This window comes from Andrographis paniculata, unplaced genomic scaffold, assembly GCF_009805555.1.
Source record: "Andrographis paniculata isolate CXL003 unplaced genomic scaffold, ASM980555v1 Contig62END, whole genome shotgun sequence".
Taxonomy (NCBI): Eukaryota; Viridiplantae; Streptophyta; class Magnoliopsida; order Lamiales; family Acanthaceae; genus Andrographis; species Andrographis paniculata.
The window spans coordinates 6,957,489-6,980,635 of record NW_026137598.1 but is presented as its reverse complement, the minus strand read 5'-3'; the positions used below and the strand labels follow the sequence as shown (position 1 = coordinate 6,980,635).

Here is a 23,147-nt window from a genome sequence, read left to right as displayed (position 1 = left end):
TTAGTAAAAATAATTATTATTTAGTAAAAATAATTATAAATTAAGATTAAAATTAAAATTAAGATAACTAAATAGTTCAATTAAATTTTAAATTTTAAAATATGATTAAAGTGTATAATTAATTTTCTTAAAAAAAAAAAAATAAATTATGTGGGACGAACGCAAATAGAAAATAGGAAAAAATTATGTGGGACGGAGAGAGTAATTAACATAATTAATTAAGCCATTATATATATATATATATATAGCCGTTAGAAATTAAGTTTCCACCATGCATGCATGGCACCAACGGCTACTTTAATTATACAACGTTCCTCATCGTCTTCCTCTCCTCACAATTGTACATTCTCTCTCATCTCTTCTTCTGGTTCGTCTCCCTCCCCTGCTTCCCACAAGAAACGTGCATACGATCCCAAAACCATACTGCCAAAAATCACCACCACCATTTATATATATATATATATATATAAATAGAGAGAGAGAGAGGTCAGAGATGAATCATATATAATTATAAGCTTTAATAATCTAATTACCAGTCGTGAGGAGAAGCTTGAATTGCCTGATGGAAGTAATGTCTGGCTCGAAGCTCATCCCTCTGCGTCTCCCAAATCAGCTTCCCGTACAGACTAAGCACTTCTCCGTCGCCGGGGCTCGCCAATATCGCCCTCCCGTACCACTCCTCCGCCCTCCCGGCATCCTTCTCCACCTACATATATATATATATATATATATTAGGGCAAATGCTTGAAAATTAGGGCGCAATCGAAATTAAGGCTCAATCGAAAATTAGGGCTTAATCGAATAACCCTACCTCGTGCAAATAGTTGCCGTAGTTTCTCAAAACCAGAGAATTCTCCGGGTTCGCCTTCACCAGCTCACTGTAATACGCCCGGAAATTGCGATTTCCACCGCCCGGCGACGAGGACGACGGAGGATCTCCTTTGTCGGCGACGCTGCCGTCGTCAGGCGGCAGTGTCTGTTCTGTGAAAGACCTCGACTCCGACTCCCCGGACGTATCGTGACGGAGATGAATCCCCGTGAGGCTGGGTTCCGAAAATGACCGGCGAATTTTCCGGCGATGCATATTTATGTGTGTGGAGGTTCTTCCGGGGGATGAAACGGTGGCGTTTTTCTCGGCGTGGTATTCCTGGACTGGCAGCCTAATTGGGCGCCGAGGTGAAGCAGCCATTATCGGGTGATTTTGTGCGGGAATCGAACCAGTTCCCGAAAGGAAAATGAGAGATTCCATTGTTACTCGACCTTAGAATTACCAGACGTGGTGATGAACTGAAGATCGGAGAAATTCGCGATCGAGGGAACACGAAGGCGTTAGTGCAAGTATATAGGGGTGGTGAGATTGAATCTAGGCCGTTGATTAGTTGGCGGCAAGGCGCCACATGGACGGTGAAGGATGTAGGAGTGGAAAGTAACGCCAGTGTCACGGACAAACCATGAATTGGACAAGCCACGTGTCAGCACATTGCAAAAAGAGTGAGATTTTTTTAAAAAATCATGATTAATTTTATTTTGAGAAAAAAACCACTGTGATTTTTTATAGTAAATTATATTTCTTCCGTCCCACATATCTTGCAGTTTTTTCGTCTCATATTCTATATCACATTTTTCTTTTTAAATGATTAATTTCATTTTACATTTTTTAATTTTTTTATTTTAATTAAATTAATTAATTATTTTAAGCTTAATTTATAATTATTTATATTATAGGATAATTATTTTCACTAATATATTCTTAGTTATTTATTAATTATATTCTTTCTAAATACCGTATCTATAGTGTAGCAAACATGGTTCGTGAGACGGACGTAGTAATAATTTTGGTTCTATTGAATTTTTATTCAATTAAAATGAAATTCAATTAATTAATTTTATTTTCAAAGTAACTGACACATGCTTGTAATTTCAGTTTGAAATGGACTAAAATTGTATACTTTATAATTTTTAATTTAATTTCAATTTTATTAGTTGTATTATATTATAATAATTTTAGTAATATATTTTTAATTATTTATTAATTATATACTCTTTCCGTCAAATTTTTATTGTCCAAAAGTATATTTGCACGATTTTTTTAGGTGATTGTCTGTTTTGTTATGAATTGACAAATTTGCCCTTAATTGTATGGTAGAGATGAAAAATAATAAATGAATGGAGAGTAAAAATATAAAATTTGTGATTAAAAAAGAAATAGGACAATAGTTATTTGGCGTCCCAAATAAAAAAGTAGAACATTATTTTGTGGACGAAGGAAGTATTTGATTGTATTCTCGTATTGACTCTTTAATAATTTTTTGGAAAATATTTTGATTTTATTTTTTATCCTATCTTATTTTGTACTCCTGTCGTCTCAAAACTATAGTATGGATTGTATTTGATATAGTGGATAAAAAGTACAAGTAAAAGACATTTTTGCCCTTGTGAGTTTATTAAGGTAAAAAATAGTTGTAATTGTATAATAATAATGAAAAAGTAAGTAATTTTATAGTGATATAGGTATTTATAAAAATAAGACTATTATTTTGAGACGAACAAAAATAATAAATAAGACTATTATATTATAACGAGGGAGTACGAGTTAATCACTAGTTAATTTATATGAATATATAAATAAAAAGAAATTTAAATATATATAAAAATATTCATTTATTGAAAAAATAGATAACAATAAAAAAAATTAAATAAATTAATTGATACTCCCTCATGTAATGTGGGTGTATTACGGTAGACTATGAATTTAGGTAAAGTATAATTAGTAAGTAATTAAAAAATATATTAGTAAAAATAATTATTATTTAGTAAAAATAATTATAAATTAAGATTAAGATAACTAAATAGTTTAATTAAGATTAAAAAAATTTAAATTTTAAATTTTAAAATATGATTAAAGTGTATAATTAATTTTTTTAAAAATGAAATAACAAATTATGTGAGACTGACGAAAATAAAACATATAAACAAATTATGTGGGACGGAAGGAGTATATGATATTATAAATAATTAAATTAATTTATATTTTAAAAATATATTTCAATTTAATAAATTTAATTAAAGATAAAAAATATATCAAATCATTGTAACGAGAAGAAGGAAATAAAGTATAAGATCGAGATTGGGGATTTAGATCTCAAACAAACGTGACGTCGTGTACGGTTTTTATAAACACAAATAAACCCACGCGCACCAACTTTTTCAATTCCGTGTCAATTTAATTACACATTTTTTAGGGTTTTTTTAGAAGAAGAAAATCAGAAATATTCATGAAAGCGTATTCTTTAAACTAAAGTCAAAATACTTTCCAAATTTTGAATTGTGTACGTATAATGTTTTGGTTGCTTTTATTATTTATATAAAAATAACCAGGAATTTTGTTTAAAATCAACTTATGAATATTTATTTCGCACTATTTTGAACTTTTCATTAATTAAAATTAAATATTATAAAAATTCAAAGTATATGAAATATACAACTGAAATTATGTGGGTATCATTGTTTTGTGAGATTTTTTAAAAAGAATTTTTTTGTGTGTGAATAAAGAAAAATGTGCAGGAAATTAAATTTTTTTTTTGAAAAAAATGTGAAAAAAAATTAGAAAGAAGAAAGTCTGTTTGTTTTTATTATAAAATTTCGTACATATTTATAATGATTTACAAATCATTTAAAAATTGCAAGAATCATAAAAATATCGAACAAATTTGAATTTTCCAGAAGTGACTGCAAAAATATAATTGAAATCGTTCACGAATGAACTTGAATTTACCAAAATTAACCAAAAGTAACGTAGTCATTAACTTGATCAGAACTAAATCTTTAGAGTTAAAAACATAACTCGCTTATTCGTAACAGAACTATCGAAAACAAAATTCACTCACTTTTAATAGAACTAGAATAGAAAAGATACTTGCTCGCTCAAAATATAGCTAGAGTTGAAATTAAAAAAACATTTTGTCAGTGCCGAATAGAAAAAACGAAATAAAATGTATTCGGATAAAATTTGAACTGATATCATATTAGAATATAAAAATAAAATCTTATATTTAATCGTAATAATTTTTATATATATTTATAATGACAAATTTCTTAATAAGATACTTACCATAAATACAAATATATATTTTTTAAATATATTGTAACAAAACACATGTGTAGTAAAAAATTAATATTTAATGTTAATGTAAATTAACAATATTAAAAATTTTGGTAGTTTATTTAAACAAAATCACATTATGTCAAATAGTTAATTTTTTATATTTTCAAAATTTTCAAAAATTTATTAGGTTTGAAATTTTTTGAAAATAATAAAAATAAAATATTTAATTTAATACTTTATAAAAAATAATAATTATTTGATATAAACTTTTTACAAAAATTACTAAAATATACTATGGGTGTGTTTGTTTGGAGGTTTGGATTTTAATTTGGGATTTGAACAGTAAAAATTTTGAATTTGAATAGTTATACGATGTGATATAAATAGGTGATGATGTGATGTTTTGAATGTAAAATTGATTTTTAGTATAATATAAAAAATAAAAAATAAATGTTTGATTTGATGTTTTTGGGGGGAAAATTTTGGATGAATAGTAGAATCTCGTGCAAATCCATCAAACGAACACACCCCTATATAGACATAATAAACTTTCAAAATTTGTATTAAACGGACTCTGTATTTTTTCAAAAAAAAAAATATTTTTTTCTCTCACAAAACATCTTATCAATATATTATTTTCATATCAAACTCAAACCAAATTTTTTCTAAACTCATAAAAAAACAAACCTAAAAACAACTAAATCAGTATATATATAGTTGAATTAAAGGCGAAACACAAACAAACACTTCGTTACCGTACGACTCCTTTGACTCCAAAAATAATACCGTTGACGAAATGGGCAATGACAATAATTCTAATTCTTCACAAACAGATCCCTAACCTTTTTCCGCCACGCGTTGTGATCGCGCGTGTGCTCACTCACCCACCCCAACCTTTCCCCTCTCCTGTCGCCTCTGGCTTCGCTCCAATAGGCATCAATTCCAAATTGCCTCTGTCGCCCTTGACCTATTTCATGTCGTCTCATGGCCATGCCTACCATTAAAGCGCTCTTTTATCAGAGGGACGACGAAATCTAACTCTATGCGCAGAGGACACATATATGTGTAGGTAGGCATAGGCCGCGCACCGCCATATTGGCTTATTGTTGCTCTTCACACGAATAGCCCCGGGCTTTATTGATTCCTTTTGATTTACTGGTACGCGATGGATTATCTTATGTTCAGCTCTATTTGATTTGTAGTTGTTGAATCTGAGGAGTTTCGTCAGTTTTAAGTTTGAAAGTCTCTAATCTGCGCTGGATTGTGTGGCTGTTGACGGCGAATTTGAGGTTGCGAAGAGTTCTTTTCGTGTTTTTAAATTTTATTTTGAACTAGGGTTTAGTTTTTGTCTATTTTTAAAGAATTCCCCCTCCCCCCCCCTTTTACTGTGCGGCATCATTTTAATAAAGACTTATATCTATGTATCGTTCTTCGATGTTTTACTTTTTCTATTGAATGTTTACTGCTTTCTTGATTGGATCTTGCTGGAGTTGAGAGGACGAAGGATTTGTTTTCCTTTCATGAGAGGGTGTATTAAATCCTTTATTATCCATGCGAATATTTGAATCTATGCATCTATCGCTCAGATCTTTATGTTTTTTTATGGTTGCAATGTGATGTTGGCGGCACAGACAAAGATGATTATTATTGTGCTTGTCTTATAAAGGACCAATATTTTCATATTATGGCTTATATGTTTTGTATTTTAATGGGTTTGAATTCCTGCGATTTTAAATTTGGCAGTGTAATTTGCAAGGTTAAGATGGTGTGTTGTATTGGTGCCTAGGCATTGGCAACATACATTGGCCAAGGTTCTTTCCCATCATAAATGGGCTGTTTTCAATCTACATCTAGAAAGCAGTTTCCTGGACATGAAGACCCAATTCAACTTGCTTCACAAACAGCTTGTGAGTTGTATATATCCTTAATACACATTCTTCTTTGGGTAAATTTTCTTCTAATGAGATGAGCTGTATTGGTTTTAAATGTGAATGAGATGCAATGTTTACAGCTGTTTGTAGATTAGTTGTCAACGAGTATACTCACAAGCGATCAAGGAACTTTTACAAATGCTACCATGGCTTTGCTTATAACCTATTAATGTTTCTATATGTGTTTTCTAGTGAGTAATCATTTATTAGTGGTGCCAGAGATGCTATGTTGCTATTTAGCCTATTTGGGAAGTAGCAATTTAATCTTTTGAGGGTATAATTCTCATTAATTGCGCCTGCATCTTATTTGAAGTTGAATAACTGATGTACCGTGTGCAATCATACATATATATATATCTAAACTATTTTAAAATTTTCATTATTTAAGTTTAACACAAGATTTAGTTGCTGCTCAATGTGATCCAGTATTTTTGAACATAGAGCTTATCTATTAAATGTAATGTGTCATATGTTCATTTTTTGTCTTTGCAGTTAGCGTAAGTGAAGTTGAAGCGCTTTTTGAACTCTTTAAGAGCATTAGCAGTTCTGTCATTGACGACGGGCTTATTAATAAGGTGCTTTTCTCTTAACCTTATTTATTCTCAAATGTTGGAATGCAAGACTGGTTTGTCATAACATTGAAGTTACCTTCAACTATTTATCCACCGTAAAACAATAAATCATGGACATCTGTATTTGATACAATAAGAAAGAAGTATGCTGTTAGCTGTGTTTTGGAAGTAATTTGGTGTTTTGGAATAGTAAAATTTGAAGGGAGAATAGGTGTTGGATGTGATGTATTGAATATACAACATGTTTTTTTATGTAATATTTTGAATGAAATTTCGGCGATGAATGTGATATTTCTGAGTAGTTTTTTTTTTTTTTTTGTGATGAATATTGTGAAAATAAAGTAAAAAACACAAGTAAATGGAGCCTGTTTTTGAGAAATTTCTGCTATGATAATTAGGGTTTTCTAAGTTGTATTGATTGTTTTTTGGGATTAGATTTACCGTGTAAATTGTGATAATTGAAATGAAAATTATTTTTAAGGTTGGTCCTTGTGTTAATTTTTCTAGTCTTCTGATTTATTTCTTTAATATATTCTAAATTCCAACAAAAATTGGAATCAGCAATATTTTTTCTTCTCTATCTACTGTTGTTCTGTTTTTGAATCTGATATTGAAGCCATAGTTTCCGACAGTGATGCCATGACATGCAATAACTCACAATTTTGCTTCTACAAGTCTTGCTATGCAAATGGTCCTTTTAAAGGTCTAGATGATAATGAGCGTTTGTGCCTTTTAATAATGTGCATGGCGTACCCTTTATATGCTTTTCTAAAGATTAACAAAGGAATGGATGACATAAGTATATCTTCCCACTTCTTTTCCTGCCCTGAAATGTTCAAAGCTCATGTACAATGTGGTTTTTTTTTTTTTTTTTTTCGAAAAAAGAACTGCAGTTTTCTTTATTTTTCTGGATACTTATAACAAATTTGTATTGTTTATAATTTGTGTTAGCCATGCTCACTGTGCAGGAAGAACTTCAGTTGGCATTATTCAAAAACAGAAAAAAGGAGAATCTTTTCGCAAATCGGGTATGCCATCAATTTTAGCAAGGTCAAAAATGAAATTTTGTTTGATGATGTGTGCAGTCATCCCAATTTTCAAGTTGTCTGGACTTGATACTTACTCGGATGGCTCTCTCACTTGGCACTCAGCTTTCCACTTTTTCTTTTCTTCTTTCAGCATTAGTTTGTAGAGTTCCAAAAACAATGTTGTCTCTGTTCATTCGATCCTAGTCTGCTGATTGTTATCTGCTTGCAGATTTTTGATCTCTTTGATGCAAAGCAAAAGGGAGTTATTGATTTTGGAGATTTTGTAAGAGCACTCAATGTTTTCCATCCAAATGCTCCACAGGAAGACAAAATTAATTGTATGTTAGCATGATGCTTTCAAATTTTTCCTATTTTTGGTTTTCAGTATGTTAACTCAATCAATCAGCTCACAGTTTATTTTTGTGACCCTGAAGTTTCTTTCAAGCTATATGATTTGGATGGAACTGGATATATTGAGCGGCAGGAGGTATTTACATTCTTATGTTTTTATGGGTTTCTTTTTCGTAGGACTTATTGCATTGCTAGACAAGTAATTTATTGTGAAAATATGTGATATGAAGTCTTGAGGTCTCATCATTCCTATGCAGTTTTCCTAGATTCGAAGTACTTTGAACACTTTGATACAGATTCGATATTGCTCTTCCGTTTTTAGTGATACTAGACCATGATATATTCAATAAGTTCATTCATTTTAATTATTGGACTTTCAAATTAAGCTGAAAATTAATCAAAAATAATCTTGTAGACAATATAAGTGTTTATGTAGTATTTCTTGATTTAATAATTGTTTGAATTTGTTGATACCTGTTTAGTGTTGCTTTTCCTATTTTGCGTATTTAGACAATTGCATTTTTCAAATAGACTAGAAATACAATCATTGTAGTTATTTTAGATCTGAATCATTTCGAACAGATACACATTTCTACTGTCTTTTGCCTTCATCTGACTTAGGTTTTTTCAGAATATATTATTTATCTTTGAGAATCCATAATTCCATAATTTTTCTCAAAATATATTGATAACATTTAAGAGTTCATAATTCAATATCTTGGCTTTTTTACATTGTCATTCTGTCAATGCATGCTCTAGGATTTAGATATCTTTATTTATTTTGATGTTACTCGAGAAACTTTACCCTAACAGTGTGTTTGTTTGGGGGTTTGGATTTTGAGTTGGGATTTGAATAGTAAAAATTTTGAATTTGAATAGTTGTATGATGTGATATAAATAGGTGTTGATGTGATGTTTTGAATGTAAAATTGATTTTTAGTATAATATAAAAAATGAAAAATAAGTGTTTGATTTGATGTTTTTGGGGGGAAAAAATTGGATGAATAGTGTAAATCCAATCTAATCCCCCAAACAAACACACCCTAAATGTTCTGTAATGGGTTCATGGTAAGGAAGTTATGTTTTTGTCATCTTATTTTTCTTCATGGTCAGGTCAAGCAAATGTTGATTGCACTTCTCTGCGAGTCTGAGATGAAGCTGGCTGATGAAACCATTGAGTTAATACTGGATAAAGTAAGGGAATAGCTGTTCTCTCATTACATCATGATGAGTCACTTCTTACGAGATTTACAGTGGTTTTCTCTGTTTAAATTCTATGGTCAGTGCAAGTTGTGAATGGGGTATGCCTAAAAAGTTTCTTGATGAGGTTGATAATTCTATGTCATTTCTCACTTGGTGTTTAGCAATCACAAATTAAGTTTGGTTACTCATTTTTGTATCTTGTATGGTTGTCTTGTGGCTGCATATTATGTTTTGACATCAGTTTCTAAACCTTGTGTCTTCTGATGTATGTAGTTTAGCAACCATCTGTGCTCTGTAGATGTTGTAAAATAGATGAGGGCTAACTGGTGTGAATTGCTACCCCAAATTTGCGGGTTAATAGTGTCTAGATTTTATGAATGTTCATTATTATCTTTGGCAGACATTCATGGAAGCTGACACTAATCAGGATGGGAAAATAGACAAGTCCGAATGGCACAACTTTGTGGCCCAAAATCCTTCGTTGTTGAGGATAATGACACTTCCATATTTGAGGTAAATTATCCTGTCATGCACACAAGGTAATCTTTACACAGCAATTGATGTGATTCTTATGGTTGCTGCAGGGATATTACTACTACATTTCCTAGCTTCGTTTTCAACTCTGAGGTTGATGAAATCGCTACATAGTTTGAAACATGTATTTCCTTAACCTTTCTGCAGTTTCTATAACTAAATCAATCACTGCTGATATCATACTTTTAAGAGATTTGCTAATGCCTGCTGTGTGTTTGTCTATCATATAGTTTGTTATTGCTGGGTTAGTTGTCTGCTAAGAGGTGTGCTCGACTGTTTGTACTCTGTGTGAACCCTCAGTTTGCAATGAGTTTGTGTAAAATGTAAGTGTGTGAGACCGAAACATATTTTTGTTGGAAGTAAATATAATGGATGGGAATATAAGAGTGATTGCTAGTTTTAGTATATAAAATATAGACTTTCGAAGGTACGATTAAATCTGTTAGTTAGAGGTCCTAGTTTGGGTTGAAATACAGCAAAATTGTTCAGGATTTTACTTTTATAATTTGTGAAGCATCCTTTGGTGCATTCGGAGGTAATTGCAAACACACAGGCATACGTGCACACAAGTCACAGCAGTATGACTAAAATAGTTAATAGAAGCAAGTAAAACTTGAGCTTTTCTTGTCTAGATTTGCATCGATACATTTGTTGTTCAATCTTCATATTAGTTTCATTATTTAATAGCATTGTAAAAGCTGAAGAGAGTTTAAATATTCACTGTTGGTGTATAGATAGATCTATGGATAGGTTGTGTTGTGTTCAAAGGACAACTTGAGAGCATATTCTAAATCTAAATTTGATATAGCAAATTGGAAATTGGAATTAAACACGACGAAATGAAATACATATTGAATATCTGAAATCTTAATGCTTCCAAGATTGATGTAATTGGTCTTATGGTCTACAACCTGGTAGCTATTTTATTGTTCCTGCCTCTGATGATTTCTACAGTGCACAATATTAACTTGTATGGCGTAAATGGTTTCCGTAGCTTAACTTAGTTGTTGATCAACTGCTTGTGGCTTTTGGCAGTTGTAGCTATGTTCTAATCTGCAATTAACTTGGTCGTTTATTCTTTTGAAAAAGTTTTATAAATTTCGAATTTTTCGGATTGATTGAGCCCCTTCAAATTAGGTAATAGCTGCTTGCAACTAAAAGTTACACATGCATCACTAGTAAGTAACTCCAGATGAGATGATGAACATTTACACTCAGTTTGGTTCTTACAGATTCCCTCCACATGGGGTTTAGAGTATAGATTTTGAAAGAAACCTATGGCCTCTAATTCTTTAGGTCCTATATTTAGTAGGGTGTTGAACATTTACTATATTTAGTAGGTTGTTGTCAAAAGTATTTTTAGGAGGTGACTCCGTTAGAACGGGCTGATATTGTCCCTAATTGACTATTACTATTGTTTATAAAAATATGTTATGTATTATTTTTTGTAATAAAATATTCAGTCTGTTCACTTAGTGTTGTTTTTTTAAATGAATTGATTTTTTGTGTATAGCACGAAGACTGTGTTAGTAATAGAAAAAAATACTCTCTCCGTCCCAAACAATGTGCAACATTGTTTTTGGCACAGGGTTTTTAGATTGGTAGTATTAAGTAGGATAATTTAGAAATTAGGTGATGTGATGAAGAGAGAAATATATATATTATTTTTTTATTTGGATGATGTGAGGGGATAAAGTGTGGGGTAGAGATTAAATATAATTAATTATTTTTTATTTTGAAAATATTGCAGGTGTTTGGGATTGTTGCAGGGTGTTTGAGACGGAATGAGTAATATTTTATGTTTGAATTGATATTTTTGATGAGTGTGTATATTTATATTTTTCTTAATAATATTTATCATAAATACAATAAATGGTTTATTTAACTGCTATGTCTAAAGTATTTTAAAGAGCAACACAAATAAATAAAAATAATTTAACAGCGTTACCGTTAATTTTTCAATGTCGGTAAAATTATGAAAGGAAAGGACTAGCCACTAAGCTGATTACACGTGTCGTGGCTGGATGATGGGGCCAATCCGGACGCGCCGGTCTGTGGAGCCCAGTGCTCGCAATCAAAACAAGTCGGTGGAGCCCACTTACACGATGATGTCGCCGTCCACGCGCCGTAGATATCGGTATATTTGATTTTCTTGCGCTTATTTATTACATTTGAAATTTCTTTTTAAAATGACTGATGGGGTTTTTAATTTTTAATTTTTATTTATATAAATGCAGCACGTTATTGAGTGGGAATTGATGATTGAAATTGTTCCTATGTTTTCACTTATTATTCTACTATTATTGAAATTTACATTTGATAAACCTTGAAATGAGTGTAATTAAATAAAATAGAAAGAATTAAGAAAAATATATTGTTGGTATTGATCACGACTATATAAATTATCATCAGTTATATTTCAAAAAATATGAGGAAACATTGATTTTTATTTTTTATTTTCTTGATGACGTGGAACGTGGACATGTCGCGAGTTCGAACCTATGACATCTCATGTCACAAGTCCAACTCCTACATCACCAGGTCATCTTTTACGGGACTTGATTTTTCATTATAATGATATGTTTTTTTACTTACCTGGCCTATTATAGAGTATTTAAAATAAGTAAATAACATGCGCTGCCAATTTTCAAGTCAAGCAACCCTGGACAAATTTAAGGTAATTTAACAATATCTGAACCCAACATTTTAAATATGATCATCTTAATAGTAAGTAAAAATTTCCAATTAATACCATACTATTTATTAAAAGACAACATATTGTATATTTATAAGAAAAAATATTAAATGAAATAAATTTAATTTCGAATATCTTGTAGTATGAGGTGAATTTGTGATAATAAAATTGCATATTCATGATATAGAAATATATGTTGTGTAGATTATATTTTATATTGTATTTATAATATATTTACTTGATATCATAATATATTGTGATATACAAAGATAATATATTTACTTGATATCATAATATATTGTGATATACAAAGATAACAGATTTTTTTACATATATTATACTTCCGGGTTTTGTATTAGATTAAGAGATAATAATATTTTATTGGTCAGTGTGAAAATGTGTATTTTAGATAAAAATTAATTACATTTAATAATATATTTGTAATTTAAATAAAAATTAATACTATTTTGTTTCTAATGCGTGGTTAATTTTACTTAAAGAAAAAAAAAATATCTTTAATTTGATCCGTAAAATAAATACTTTGATTTCTAATAAAAACAAAAAAAACTATTAAAAATATTTAAACTAAAGATACAAAAAAAAAGTTGATAATTTATTTTTATCATAATTAGAAATGATAGCCACAACGGCAAGTTGAAAGAGGAAAGAATCAAAAGGAAAAGACAGCATTAATTGCGTCATTAGTGTAATAACAAATTATATATTATAGTATATATAAATGAAATAATTTTGGGGGCGACAGTGAAATTCAAACTATGACAAGAAATAAATACCTACAGATCACCAGAGCGCCAGCTCACACACCACACCACACCTCCCCCTCCCTCGCGGATTTCAATCCAATCCGCATTGCTTCGCCCAGATTCGATCATCGCCGTCGAATTCAAATCCATCCGGCGCGGTTTCGGCGGCGATACCGGTCGGATCAAGCGATTTCCGGCGCAATTTTATTGTAGAAGGAGGCGGATCCATTGATTTCCTCCGACGAGATATTTGACTCGGATTTCGGGGGTTTAAAGCAATGGGGAGCGAAGAGCTCGCGGAGATCGAGGGGCGTATTCAGGATATCTTTCGAGCGCTCTCGTAAGTCTTTAATTTGTTTCAGTTTTGTAATTGACTTTTTTGGTCTTTGGAAGTTTGACGAAATGTGACTGTGTGTGTATGGCGTTTATGCATACCGTGTGAGGGATGGTTTGAGCCAGATTTGAGGCTGAGGAATTTTAGATGTGAAATTTATATGGTTTTTGTATTGTGATTTTGTGTTTTTGATTGAATAATGAAGGAATGGATTCCAGAAGCTGGAGAAGATTAAGGACTCCAATAGGCAGAGCAGGCAGCTGGAGGAGCTCACTGACAAGATGCGCGAATGTAAGAGGTATTTGATTTGGTGGTTGTTCTTGACTGCGTTTATTGGATTCTCAGAATTAATCCACTTTTTGCAAACTGTTTTTATCTTTTTTTTGTGTGTGGTGTGTTGATGTTTGTTTGAAGTAGATTCTGTTCTGATCTATGTGAATAATAACATGGTGAGAACTTTTTTTGGTTTCTCAGATTAGATAAGGTGTGCTGATGAATTCTAATTGTTCTTTTGGTTGTATCATTAGCACACATATATATATATGTATGTATGTATATTGTGTCCCGGGGCGTGTGTCTGTATAAGTTCGAGATGTTTTCCAGGAGTACCCAAAGCAAACTTCTAGAACATTTTATGTTTTCTGAATACAAATGATAAACTTTGGGATGGCTCTTCAGGCTTGAAAAAGGGCTAAATCTAGTATGTGGAGTCTCATTTGAATGAGGAGAATATCTCAACATTTACATTCAACTGTTTAACAAACACTGTATGAAGAGGTATTCAACATAGAAAATCTCTAAAATCTTGAGCATGTGAGTTGTGGAAATAAGTGCCTCTTGTTGTGTTGACCTTCTAAAAATCTTTGAGAATAAACATCCAAGTAAACCAAAATGATGTGTCAAATAATTTGTTTTAGCCATTTCATTGAGGATGTCAATTTAAGATTTAGTGTAAATATCTGGGCTGTGGCATCCATATTTAGCTTGGAGTGATTATTATGGCAGCTTCAAGCCAACCAGCCACCTCCCCACCCACCCGCACACACACTCACTCTGAGACTCTCTCTCTGACACAATTCCCTGGCTGAGGCATGTTTACACCTTATATATTGAGTCAATACTTACTGAGTTCATGAAGCTTGAAACACAAATTTGTCTCTTGTTGTAGGCTTATTAAAGAGTATGATCGAGAGTTAAAAGAATCAGACTACAAAAATGATCCTGACACAAGCAAGATACTTAATGAGAAAAAGCAGTCAATGGTGAGAACTAAATTGTAATTTTCTTTTGACCTTTAGCGGTATAAAGTATCTTTCATTACTTGTGTTTTCCTTAATTTTATCTGCCTTCTTCTGCAGATCAAAGAGCTGAATTCTTATGTTGCTCTCAAGAAACAGTGAGTTCTTTAGCTATAGTCATGGCAGGCTTAACTGCACTTTTATTTCTCCTGTAATTCATAACTTGTCTTCCTTTACCATTGGTCAAAATAGATTCTAATTCTTCTAGTAGTTTTAAAAAAGAGCACAAACAATAATTCTTTACACAAACAAATGATTTTCCTTTGTTTCAGTTATTTGCTTGTTAAATAATCCTTCCATAGTAGTCTAGACAAATAATTATTGTCTGAAATCTCATTTCCATCCATCGATGAAAAAGAGTTAATATGCTAGATTTTACCCACAAAAATCATTAATTGCATGTGATTAGTTTGAATTATCTAATTTAATACTTCTGCACCACTAGAGTAAATACTATTGGTCCAAGTGGTTCGCCAAATTTTATTATTCCATGAAAATGCTGTCATGTTTTCATAATACTACACATGATTCGCTCAGGCTTTAACAACCCCACTTACTAGATCAGGTTTGAGATGATTCTAAGAACTAAGCATGCATTAATAATAATCTTGTTACACAAATTAACTTTTGAAACAAGAAACAACTAACCAATGCAATCTATAAACCTTTAACATATTTTATGAATTTAGTCAATATACTCATACTCATACATTAAACTATTTCTTGATGCTGTAGGTATGCAACTAATCTTGAAAACAAACGAGTTGATCTTTTTGAGGGTCCAGGTGAAGGATTTGTGGAAGACAATTCTCTACTTGCTTCAAGTAAGCACCTTCCAGCCACCTGAAAGAAAAATTACTTCATATTATAAGCAATCTACTTTTTGTCGTGATTTTTATTGCAACTAAGATTCTTTGCATTAGTGGTTTTATCAAAGAGAACAGAATGAAAAGCATTTACCTTGTCCATACATTTGTACTGGCTGATGAAGCTGGATCCAAGGACCAACTAAATGGGTGGTGAAAAAACAAAATTATTCAGCTTTTCAATACATCATCGTTCATCTGCAAACAGGATGAATGAAATTGTAGAGCAAGAATGATAGCATCTTTACAAACGCTTTACTAGAAATAAAAAATATCACTAATCTGAAAGAATTGCCTTGCTTAATCTCCAATCCTGCTTTCTACTGCTGAGTCAGTTAGGTGTAGCAATGTTTTTTTATGAACTCACAACAAAATTTTATCAAGTTGTATGTCGATCAACTTCGTCTTCCACACATCTCTTTTTTAACAAACTGTAGAACACTACAACTGTCAAATAAGATTTTGGTCGCCCACGGATAGAAGCTCCTAATTTTTTGTTTTTTTTTTCTTTTCGGTTTTATTCCTATAGATGATTATTCTTCACCCAAATTCACCCGTGGACTGTGTTTGGATCCTTATTTTAAAATTGTATGGAGACTTGAAATCCTTAGCAAATAACATGTTCATTGCCCTTTACGTTTTTAGTCTAAATGTGGATGCAAATACCCTTTACAGATATGACAAACCAGCAATTAATGGATCATGGAAATCACATGATGGATGAGACTGATCAAGCACTCGGCAGAGCACAAAAGGTCTGCATCCTAAAATATCTTAAGATTCTCGATTCAATTAGTAAAGGTGTTGAAGGTGGAACATTAAACAACTGGATGTTAGAGAAATATGTGTAAAAGTATTCATAGCTTCAAAGCATGATCCATCCTCTATCCCTTATAGGTCGTGCATGAAACTGTTGCTGTTGGAACGGAGACTGCTGCAGCTCTTAAAGCTCAGGTGTGTATTTCAGTGAATTACTCAATCTCTTATGGTTTCGCCAAAATTTCTTAGACCTAAGATATGGGAGTAACACATTTTATATTCAATGATTTCAGACTGAACAAATGAGCCGAATTGTTAATGAACTGGACTCTATTCATTTTTCAATCAAGAAGGCCTCACAGCTAGTCAAGGAAATTGGGAGACAGGTTAAGTATTTATAACATAAAACCATTTGCTTAACTCTCGTCACTCTACAGGTTAACTGACTTCGATTTCTTAATAGGTTGCAACCGATAGGTGTATCATGGCACTCCTATTCCTTATTGTGATCGGTGTCATAGCTATCATTATAGTGAAGGTTAGATGTCTCTTGGCCTTTCATTTATATATGCAATATGAGTTGTTTTTATATGATTACGGCCTTGATTTTAATTTAGCATTAATGGTAAAAAATTATATGTGAACTGACATTTTTCACCTAAATATTAAACCATATGTTACACTGAAAAAACCATTTGCAGTAGTTCAATTGCCTCTAGGCTGATCTTTTTCCAATTTTGTTTTTGCTTATTACATTGATCTGTTCGAAATTTCAGATAGTGAACCCACACAACAAAGACATTCGAGATATACCCGGATTAGCTCCTCCAGTTCCTGCTAGGAAGCTGCTATGGAATTCCATCTGAGCGAACTCTTCTTTTCGATCAAATTTCTATTGAGATTATACACCTTTTCATGGCGTTGATCGGATGAAATTTGATCGGTGCAGCAATGGAGGACCATCAAGGCATCAATCAAAGTAAGGTTTTTCATCAGCATAATCATATATATATATATTTATATATGTATGTATCCGTCCATATATGAGATATGTGTTTTTCAGTGGCATTCTAACCTTATTTTTACAAACATCATTAAATTGATTCGAGAGTTTGCTCATTTCTTGTCGAAATTAAATCTTTACTTCATCGCGGTGTATATTATGCATGAGCTCGCATCTCACATTAATTCTTGTCAACATTATTATTATTTTCACTCTCTTTGTCTAACATTTGTTTGTTATATAAATCATACTATGTTTATGACTGGTGATATGTTCCTTAATAGCTATACTTCTCTGTTGTTGGATATACGAATCTCTAAGTTAACGACTAAAGCTCGGTTCGATTTGACTCATTTGTTAAGGTGATTGGCATTCAATTTAAACTCGATGTAGATTTTTGGATTAATATGACCATGTTTAAACATGGTTAGGTTGAAAATAGCTCTCATATTTCAATATGAGCATATTCGATCCAATCCGTATATATATCATGTCAGTAATTTCTTTAAAGTGATTAATTTTAATTTAAATAGAATTAAAGTCAATAACATGTACAATAGGTTCCACACTTGCGTATAAATTAAATAGAATAGGGACCATGCAAAAATCTGAAATTTCTATAAAAATTAAATCCATAGCCTCTCTCTCTCTCTCTCTCTCTCTCTCTAGATATAAATAATATGTAGCCTGAATCATACTTACAACAACAATACACCAAACCACAAAAAAATTGTCTCAAAACCACTGCCACTAACTAAAAATATTTTTCTTACTCTCCCAAAATGCATCATCATCATCAAATAATCAAGAATTTTACACTTTTACCTCCATTTTCAGGACCATAGAGCACTTCATGATGTATCAATCAACATTCCTAAGCCTGTCGGACAAAAACACAAATCACTTGTTAAGGTTAGCTGCTGTTTAAGGCAATCTTTAATTCTTACCATACAAATCAAATCATAGTATTTATAATAAATATAATTCAACCAACACTTGCCCGAGCCGTGTGGACGAGGGGACTCTGTCTCGAACCCCCTCTCGCTTCCATTTGTCTCATCGGGCTTCTATGACCACCCGCCACTGCCGTGGCCTGGCCTGTGATTCTTGACGACGAACCACCAGCTCCTTGCGATTCTTCCGTTGATTGCTTCAAGATCTCAACGACCTCGCTCATAGCTGGCCGGTCTTTTGGATTTTTGCTCAAGCATCTGTCGGCTAGCTTCGCTATTTTCCTGGCGGCACTTAGGGAATACTGATTCTGAAGACGCGGGTCCATTATCATGTTAAATCTCCGGCTGTCAGCTGGGAATTGTTTCACCCATTCCATCAGCTTCTGCTCATCCCGCGGGAGGCTTCTGTCGAGTGTCCTCCTCCCTGTCAGTATCTCGTAGAGAACAATCCCGAAGCTCCATATGTCGCTCTTGACCGACAGATGCCCCGTCTCGACATACTCCGGAGCAGCATAACCGCGTGTCCCCACAGGCTAACCATGAATCGAAATTTCATTAATTAAAAGAAAAATTACATCATATTCACCAATATTTTATTTACTGTGTAAAATCTCCTTATATTATATTAAAATATGCATAAAAATATTATTTCCATCCAAACAAGTGCTATGCAATAAAGGGGTGAAATGTCTTAAGGTGATCAATTTATCATTTATTTATTTTACTCAAAAAAAATGATATTTAAAACATTTCATCTAGTTTATTTGCATAACACTTGCATATATGTATTTACAAACTTTGGATGAAAATGATTGTTTTATAAACTTGAGCAAGAATCTGATACCATGTTAAGACTATATAAATAACCGTCTAACCTGAAAGCTTAAGTTATTAAAAATAAGCATCACTTATTTATTTATCTACACACAGGAGCCAACCAACACTCAACATTCTCAGGCCTAGTTTAAAACCAATAACATTTCGTAAACGATAAATCTACTCACCGCCGTGGAGACATGAGACTGGTCCCCAGTCGGGCCTTCTCGCGCAAGCCCGAAGTCGGAAAGCTTGGCGTTGAAGTTCTTGTCGAGCAGCACATTCGAGGCTTTGAAATCGCGGTAGATCACCTGATAAGCATAATTAACAAACAATGAATCAAAAACCTCGAACCCTAAACTAATTGAAAACAACAATGGTGATGATGAATTAATGTCAGGAAGATAACAATGAAGCAGCACCTGAACTTCCAATCCGTGGTGCAGATACGCCATTCCTTGAGCAGCACCGAGTATAATGTTCAGTCTGGTTATCCATGGAATCGGCGCAACAGCTCTGCTAAATAGATGATCCTCCAAGCTTTTGTTGTGCATGTACTCGTAAACCAACAGGCGTTGGATTCCTCGTTCTCCGTCCACCGAACAGTACCCTAAGAGCTTCACCAGATTCGGGTGATCCAGCACTCCCAGGAACTGGACTTCCGCGATCCATTGCTTATGGCCCTATGTAGAAGAACAGTAATTTCAGTTTTCGGATTTGATCTCGAAATTGAGATCGAGTAACTAATATCCATGGCAGGTACCTGAACTCCCTGCGTGTTGAGCTTCTTAACGGCGACAATGGTGGGATCACCAATTCCGTCGGGAGGCTTGATGGAGCCTTTATACACGCTACCGAAACCGCCTTCCCCAATCTTGAGCAACCTGTTGAAATTGTTGGTGGCCTCGCGGAGCTCCGACAGGGAGAAAACCCTAAGCGACTGCTCCTTCTCTCTGTACATGTCCGGTATCGTCCGACGCGTCGACGACGATATAGACCCCGTCGACTGCGCGGCGCGTGATCCGTCCCCGTCGCCGCCCCGGCCTCCGCTCCCCAATTCCGGCGCCGATTTCCCCGGCCTGGAGGACTTCGACCTATCTTTAAATATCGAGAAACATCTCATCATCTTCCCGAGTAACCGCTCCAGCTGTGCCGTTGTAATCAGACCAAAATTTTGAAAAAATATCCAAACAACAAACAATCCAAACGAGGAGAAACCAAAATCAAGCCCCTGCCGGTGGAAATTGAAAGCTCGATCGGCGCCGGAGAGATTACGCCGCCCTTCCCTGCCCTGTTTTGCAACCAAAATTGGGGCAAACGAAGCAGCAGCACAGTAAAATCGTGCAAAAGGCAGGCAGAGTGGATAGAGGCCAGAATTGAATTGAATTGACCCAAACTCATGTGGAGACGAGAAGTTTAGAAAGCATAGGAGAAAAGCACCGAACCGCAAAGAACTAACGTGAACGCAAAGGAAGAGAGGCTAGAATGCGCGTCACCGCGTCTATATCTGTGCGTGGGTATGCGTGCAGGTTTTTCCACAGAGAGAGAAAGAGGGAGGAGACTAGGAGAGAGAGCACCATGAACGGAATCCATGACCGAGATCAGAGAGGACTGAGAGCGAGGACCGTGTGAAAGGACACTGCTATGGTTGTTCTTCTTAATTATGAATAGATTAATTACTACTGTTAATTAATTAAATCAACTGCTGTCATTAAATAATAAGTTAATTGTTAATAGTTAGTCGCTAATTATATTTATTGGAGTGGGGATTACAATTATCACTCTTAATTACCACACTTATTAATGCTCTCTTTGCACATATACAAAATAACCCTTTTCCCGGTTTCCAGAGATTATTCAATCAAATGTTTGGCTGCTTTAGTTAAACAATATTTTGATTTGAGGTTAAAACATAAATCTTATGAATTGGAAAAATCAGAACGATTTTTCAACCCCCATAATATATACGAGCAATACAAAGTCTTATTATACACAACACATGCTGCGTATAATAATGACATGTGATATTGCTTCGTAATTATAGCATGTCGTATAATAATATGTATGTGGTATACTGAAATCAATTAATATTTGTGTTGTATAAAGCTACAGTATGCGCGTTGTCAGTTCATGTGTTGTATTGTATTGTTGATTCATAATTACAATTGTATTACAGTACGTGGCGTGTTGAAATCGAGTATTTATTGTATGCTATAAGATTATAGCATCTGTTGTTGATTAGTGTTGTTAGTTTATGTGCTGTTATTGTATTATATGAAAACAAACAGTGTGCTGCGGATAGTAACACCGTGTGCTGCAGTGTGTTGTCACCATAATGCTGAATTTTACAATTCAGCACTATAACCGTCGGCTTTAATAATTTATTGTAGCACACTATGTGTGTGTTTGTTTTTTGGTTTGGATTTTGAGTTGGAAATTGAATAATAAAAAAATTGAATTGAAATAGTTGTATGATGTGATATAAATAGGCGTTGGTGTAATATTTTGAATGCAAAATTAATTTTTAGTATAATCTAAAAAATAAAAATTTGATATTTAATTTGATATTTTTTTAAAAAAAAAATGTCGATGAATAGTAAAAATATGAACCAATCCTCCAAACAAACACACCATATATATATATATATATTTATATTTTCAAAAAAATATAAGATCCAGGTACCATTTCAAGAAAATTTTGCATTATTGATCACCATTATTATGTTTATGAATGAATTATCGAGCAAATGAAATAGTAATTGAAAATGGGTGGAAGATAGTGATAGGTGCCTAAATATTTTGTACAACAAAAAGACCAAAGAATTCCTATTATACTTTTCTTCCTTTGGTCAATTCCCCAATTTATGCCATTTCATAAAGTCATTAATAATAATAATAATAATAATTTAATTTAGTTTTATATTTTTTTTTTTATTATTATTATGTAACCATAGTAATTTTTATAAAAATATACTTCCTCTTGTCAATGTATATGTATCAGTTGGATTTTTGTATATGAAATTAAATATATTAGTATTTTTATATATAATGCTACCATAAAATGATAAAAATTAACATTGCTTTTAAATTTATTTACTTTTTAGTAATATTGTACTTCATCCGTCCCAATATAATAGTTTGTTAATTATTTTTGTCTGTTCTAAAACAATAGTCTCATTTTTTTAGAAATAATCGTATAAGTGTAAGATTACCTTTACTTTTTATTACTATTACACAATTGATATTACTTTTTACACTAATACACTCACATGGGCAAAAAAATCTTTTACACGTACTTTTTACTCATTATCAATATACTATTAATATTCTTTCAATCTCATGCCACTATAATTTTGGGACAGAAAGAGTATAAGATATATAGATATTTTTTGATTAAAATTAAAAAGAAAAATACTAAAAAAATGAATATATTTTTAAATTACAAACAAAAATAACAAATTGATATATGTGATTAGGATATAAATTATTATTCAAATTATAATTAAAATAAAAATTAATACTACAAAACAAGATTCAAGGAAATAATTTAATATTTTAAAAATGGTACTTCCTCCGTCAGTGCAATATTTTCTTTTGAAATCTCCTAATTGTTCCAGAGCAACTAGAAAAAGATTCTTTAACCAGAAAGAATTCGGTGCAGATGTAGGATACCTATCCAGAAGTTTTCCCAACTCATTCATAGATGATGGAATCATCAAAGATATGTCACAAACACCCTGCAACATTTCCAAAATATGAAATAATTAATTATACCTAATATCTACCCCACATTTTATCTCATCGCATCGTCTAAATAAAAATATAAAATATATATTTCTCTTTTTATCACATCAATTGATTTTTAAATTATTATATTTAATACTATCTACCTAAAAATTCGTGCCAAAAATAAATGTTGCACCTTGTTTGGGCAG

At 32.6% G+C, this 23,147-nt stretch overlaps 4 protein-coding genes across 14 annotated transcripts; 2 read left to right on the top strand and 2 right to left on the bottom strand.

Annotated features, from left to right (window-relative positions):
• Positions 1–161: 161 nt before the first annotated feature.
• On the bottom strand, positions 162–1,307 carry LOC127261145 (uncharacterized). Its single transcript, XM_051289365.1, has 3 exons — positions 812–1,307; positions 534–706; positions 162–423 (listed from the first exon to the last, which is right to left on the bottom strand). The coding sequence occupies exons 1-3, from the start codon at positions 1,247–1,249 to the stop codon at positions 333–335; spliced, it is 702 nt and encodes a 233-aa protein (XP_051145322.1). The 5' UTR covers positions 1,250–1,307; the 3' UTR covers positions 162–332.
• Positions 1,308–4,984: 3,677 nt separating this feature from the next.
• Positions 4,985–11,852, top strand: LOC127261411 (calcineurin B-like protein 1). 9 transcript variants are annotated; one of them, XM_051289763.1, is made up of 10 exons: positions 4,985–5,263; positions 5,849–6,012; positions 6,529–6,611; positions 7,577–7,636; positions 7,866–7,974; positions 8,071–8,123; positions 9,101–9,181; positions 9,591–9,703; positions 9,775–9,848; positions 11,707–11,852. In XM_051289763.1, the coding sequence occupies exons 2-9, from the start codon at positions 5,934–5,936 to the stop codon at positions 9,836–9,838; spliced, it is 642 nt and encodes a 213-aa protein (XP_051145720.1). In that variant the 5' UTR covers positions 4,985–5,263; positions 5,849–5,933; the 3' UTR covers positions 9,839–9,848; positions 11,707–11,852. The 9 variants fall into 9 exon arrangements, with proteins under 9 accessions (XP_051145720.1, XP_051145722.1, XP_051145721.1 ...); XM_051289765.1 differs by having other exon boundaries at positions 11,712–11,850; XM_051289764.1 differs by lacking the exon at positions 11,707–11,852 and adding an exon at positions 11,475–11,621.
• Positions 11,744–18,322, top strand: LOC127261409 (novel plant SNARE 11-like). 3 transcript variants are annotated; one of them, XM_051289756.1, is made up of 11 exons: positions 11,744–11,861; positions 13,220–13,523; positions 13,723–13,815; positions 14,686–14,779; positions 14,876–14,913; positions 15,551–15,639; positions 16,357–16,436; positions 16,579–16,635; positions 16,734–16,826; positions 16,904–16,978; positions 17,217–17,707. In XM_051289756.1, the coding sequence occupies exons 2-11, from the start codon at positions 13,462–13,464 to the stop codon at positions 17,304–17,306; spliced, it is 771 nt and encodes a 256-aa protein (XP_051145713.1). In that variant the 5' UTR covers positions 11,744–11,861; positions 13,220–13,461; the 3' UTR covers positions 17,307–17,707. The 3 variants fall into 3 exon arrangements, 2 of the variants coding, with proteins under 2 accessions (XP_051145713.1, XP_051145714.1); XR_007840910.1 differs by lacking the exon at positions 11,744–11,861 and adding an exon at positions 18,281–18,322 and having other exon boundaries at positions 17,217–17,419; XM_051289757.1 differs by lacking the exons at positions 11,744–11,861; positions 13,220–13,523 and having other exon boundaries at positions 13,717–13,808.
• Positions 18,043–20,863, bottom strand: LOC127261408 (probable serine/threonine-protein kinase PBL19). The gene is made up of 5 exons (XM_051289755.1): positions 19,976–20,863; positions 19,635–19,895; positions 19,401–19,523; positions 18,444–18,929; positions 18,043–18,323 (listed from the first exon to the last, which is right to left on the bottom strand). Exons 1-5 carry the CDS (start codon positions 20,336–20,338, stop codon positions 18,318–18,320), a joined length of 1,239 nt encoding a protein of 412 aa, XP_051145712.1. The 5' UTR covers positions 20,339–20,863; the 3' UTR covers positions 18,043–18,317.
• Positions 20,864–23,147: the final 2,284 nt, after the last annotated feature.

Bases quoted from the DNA above. Each gene is read 5' to 3' on its own strand.
- LOC127261411 (XM_051289763.1), top strand. From the start codon at position 5,934: ATGGGCTGTTTTCAATCTACATCTAGAAAGCAGTTTCCTGGACATGAA. The intron at 6,612-7,576 runs GTGCTTTTCTCT...CTCACTGTGCAG, and splicing joins ACGACGGGCTTATTAATAAG to GAAGAACTTCAGTTGGCATT. The intron at 9,182-9,590 runs GTAAGGGAATAG...TATCTTTGGCAG, and splicing joins TTGAGTTAATACTGGATAAA to ACATTCATGGAAGCTGACAC.
- LOC127261409 (XM_051289756.1), top strand. From the start codon at position 13,462: ATGGGGAGCGAAGAGCTCGCGGAGATCGAGGGGCGTATTCAGGATATC. The intron at 13,524-13,722 runs GTAAGTCTTTAA...TGAATAATGAAG, and splicing joins GATATCTTTCGAGCGCTCTC to GAATGGATTCCAGAAGCTGG. The intron at 16,437-16,578 runs GTCTGCATCCTA...TATCCCTTATAG, and splicing joins CACTCGGCAGAGCACAAAAG to GTCGTGCATGAAACTGTTGC.
- LOC127261145 (XM_051289365.1), bottom strand. From the start codon at position 1,249: ATGGAATCTCTCATTTTCCTTTCGGGAACTGGTTCGATTCCCGCACAA. The intron at 707-811 runs GTAGGGTTATTC...ATATATATGTAG, and splicing joins ACGGCAACTATTTGCACGAG to GTGGAGAAGGATGCCGGGAG. The intron at 424-533 runs GTAATTAGATTA...GATTTTTGGCAG, and splicing joins CAAGCTTCTCCTCACGACTG to TATGGTTTTGGGATCGTATG.
- LOC127261408 (XM_051289755.1), bottom strand. From the start codon at position 20,338: ATGATGAGATGTTTCTCGATATTTAAAGATAGGTCGAAGTCCTCCAGG. The intron at 19,524-19,634 runs GTGCTGCTTCAT...TATGCTTATCAG, and splicing joins ACCACGGATTGGAAGTTCAG to GTGATCTACCGCGATTTCAA. The intron at 18,930-19,400 runs GTGAGTAGATTT...ATTCATGGTTAG, and splicing joins AGTCTCATGTCTCCACGGCG to CCTGTGGGGACACGCGGTTA.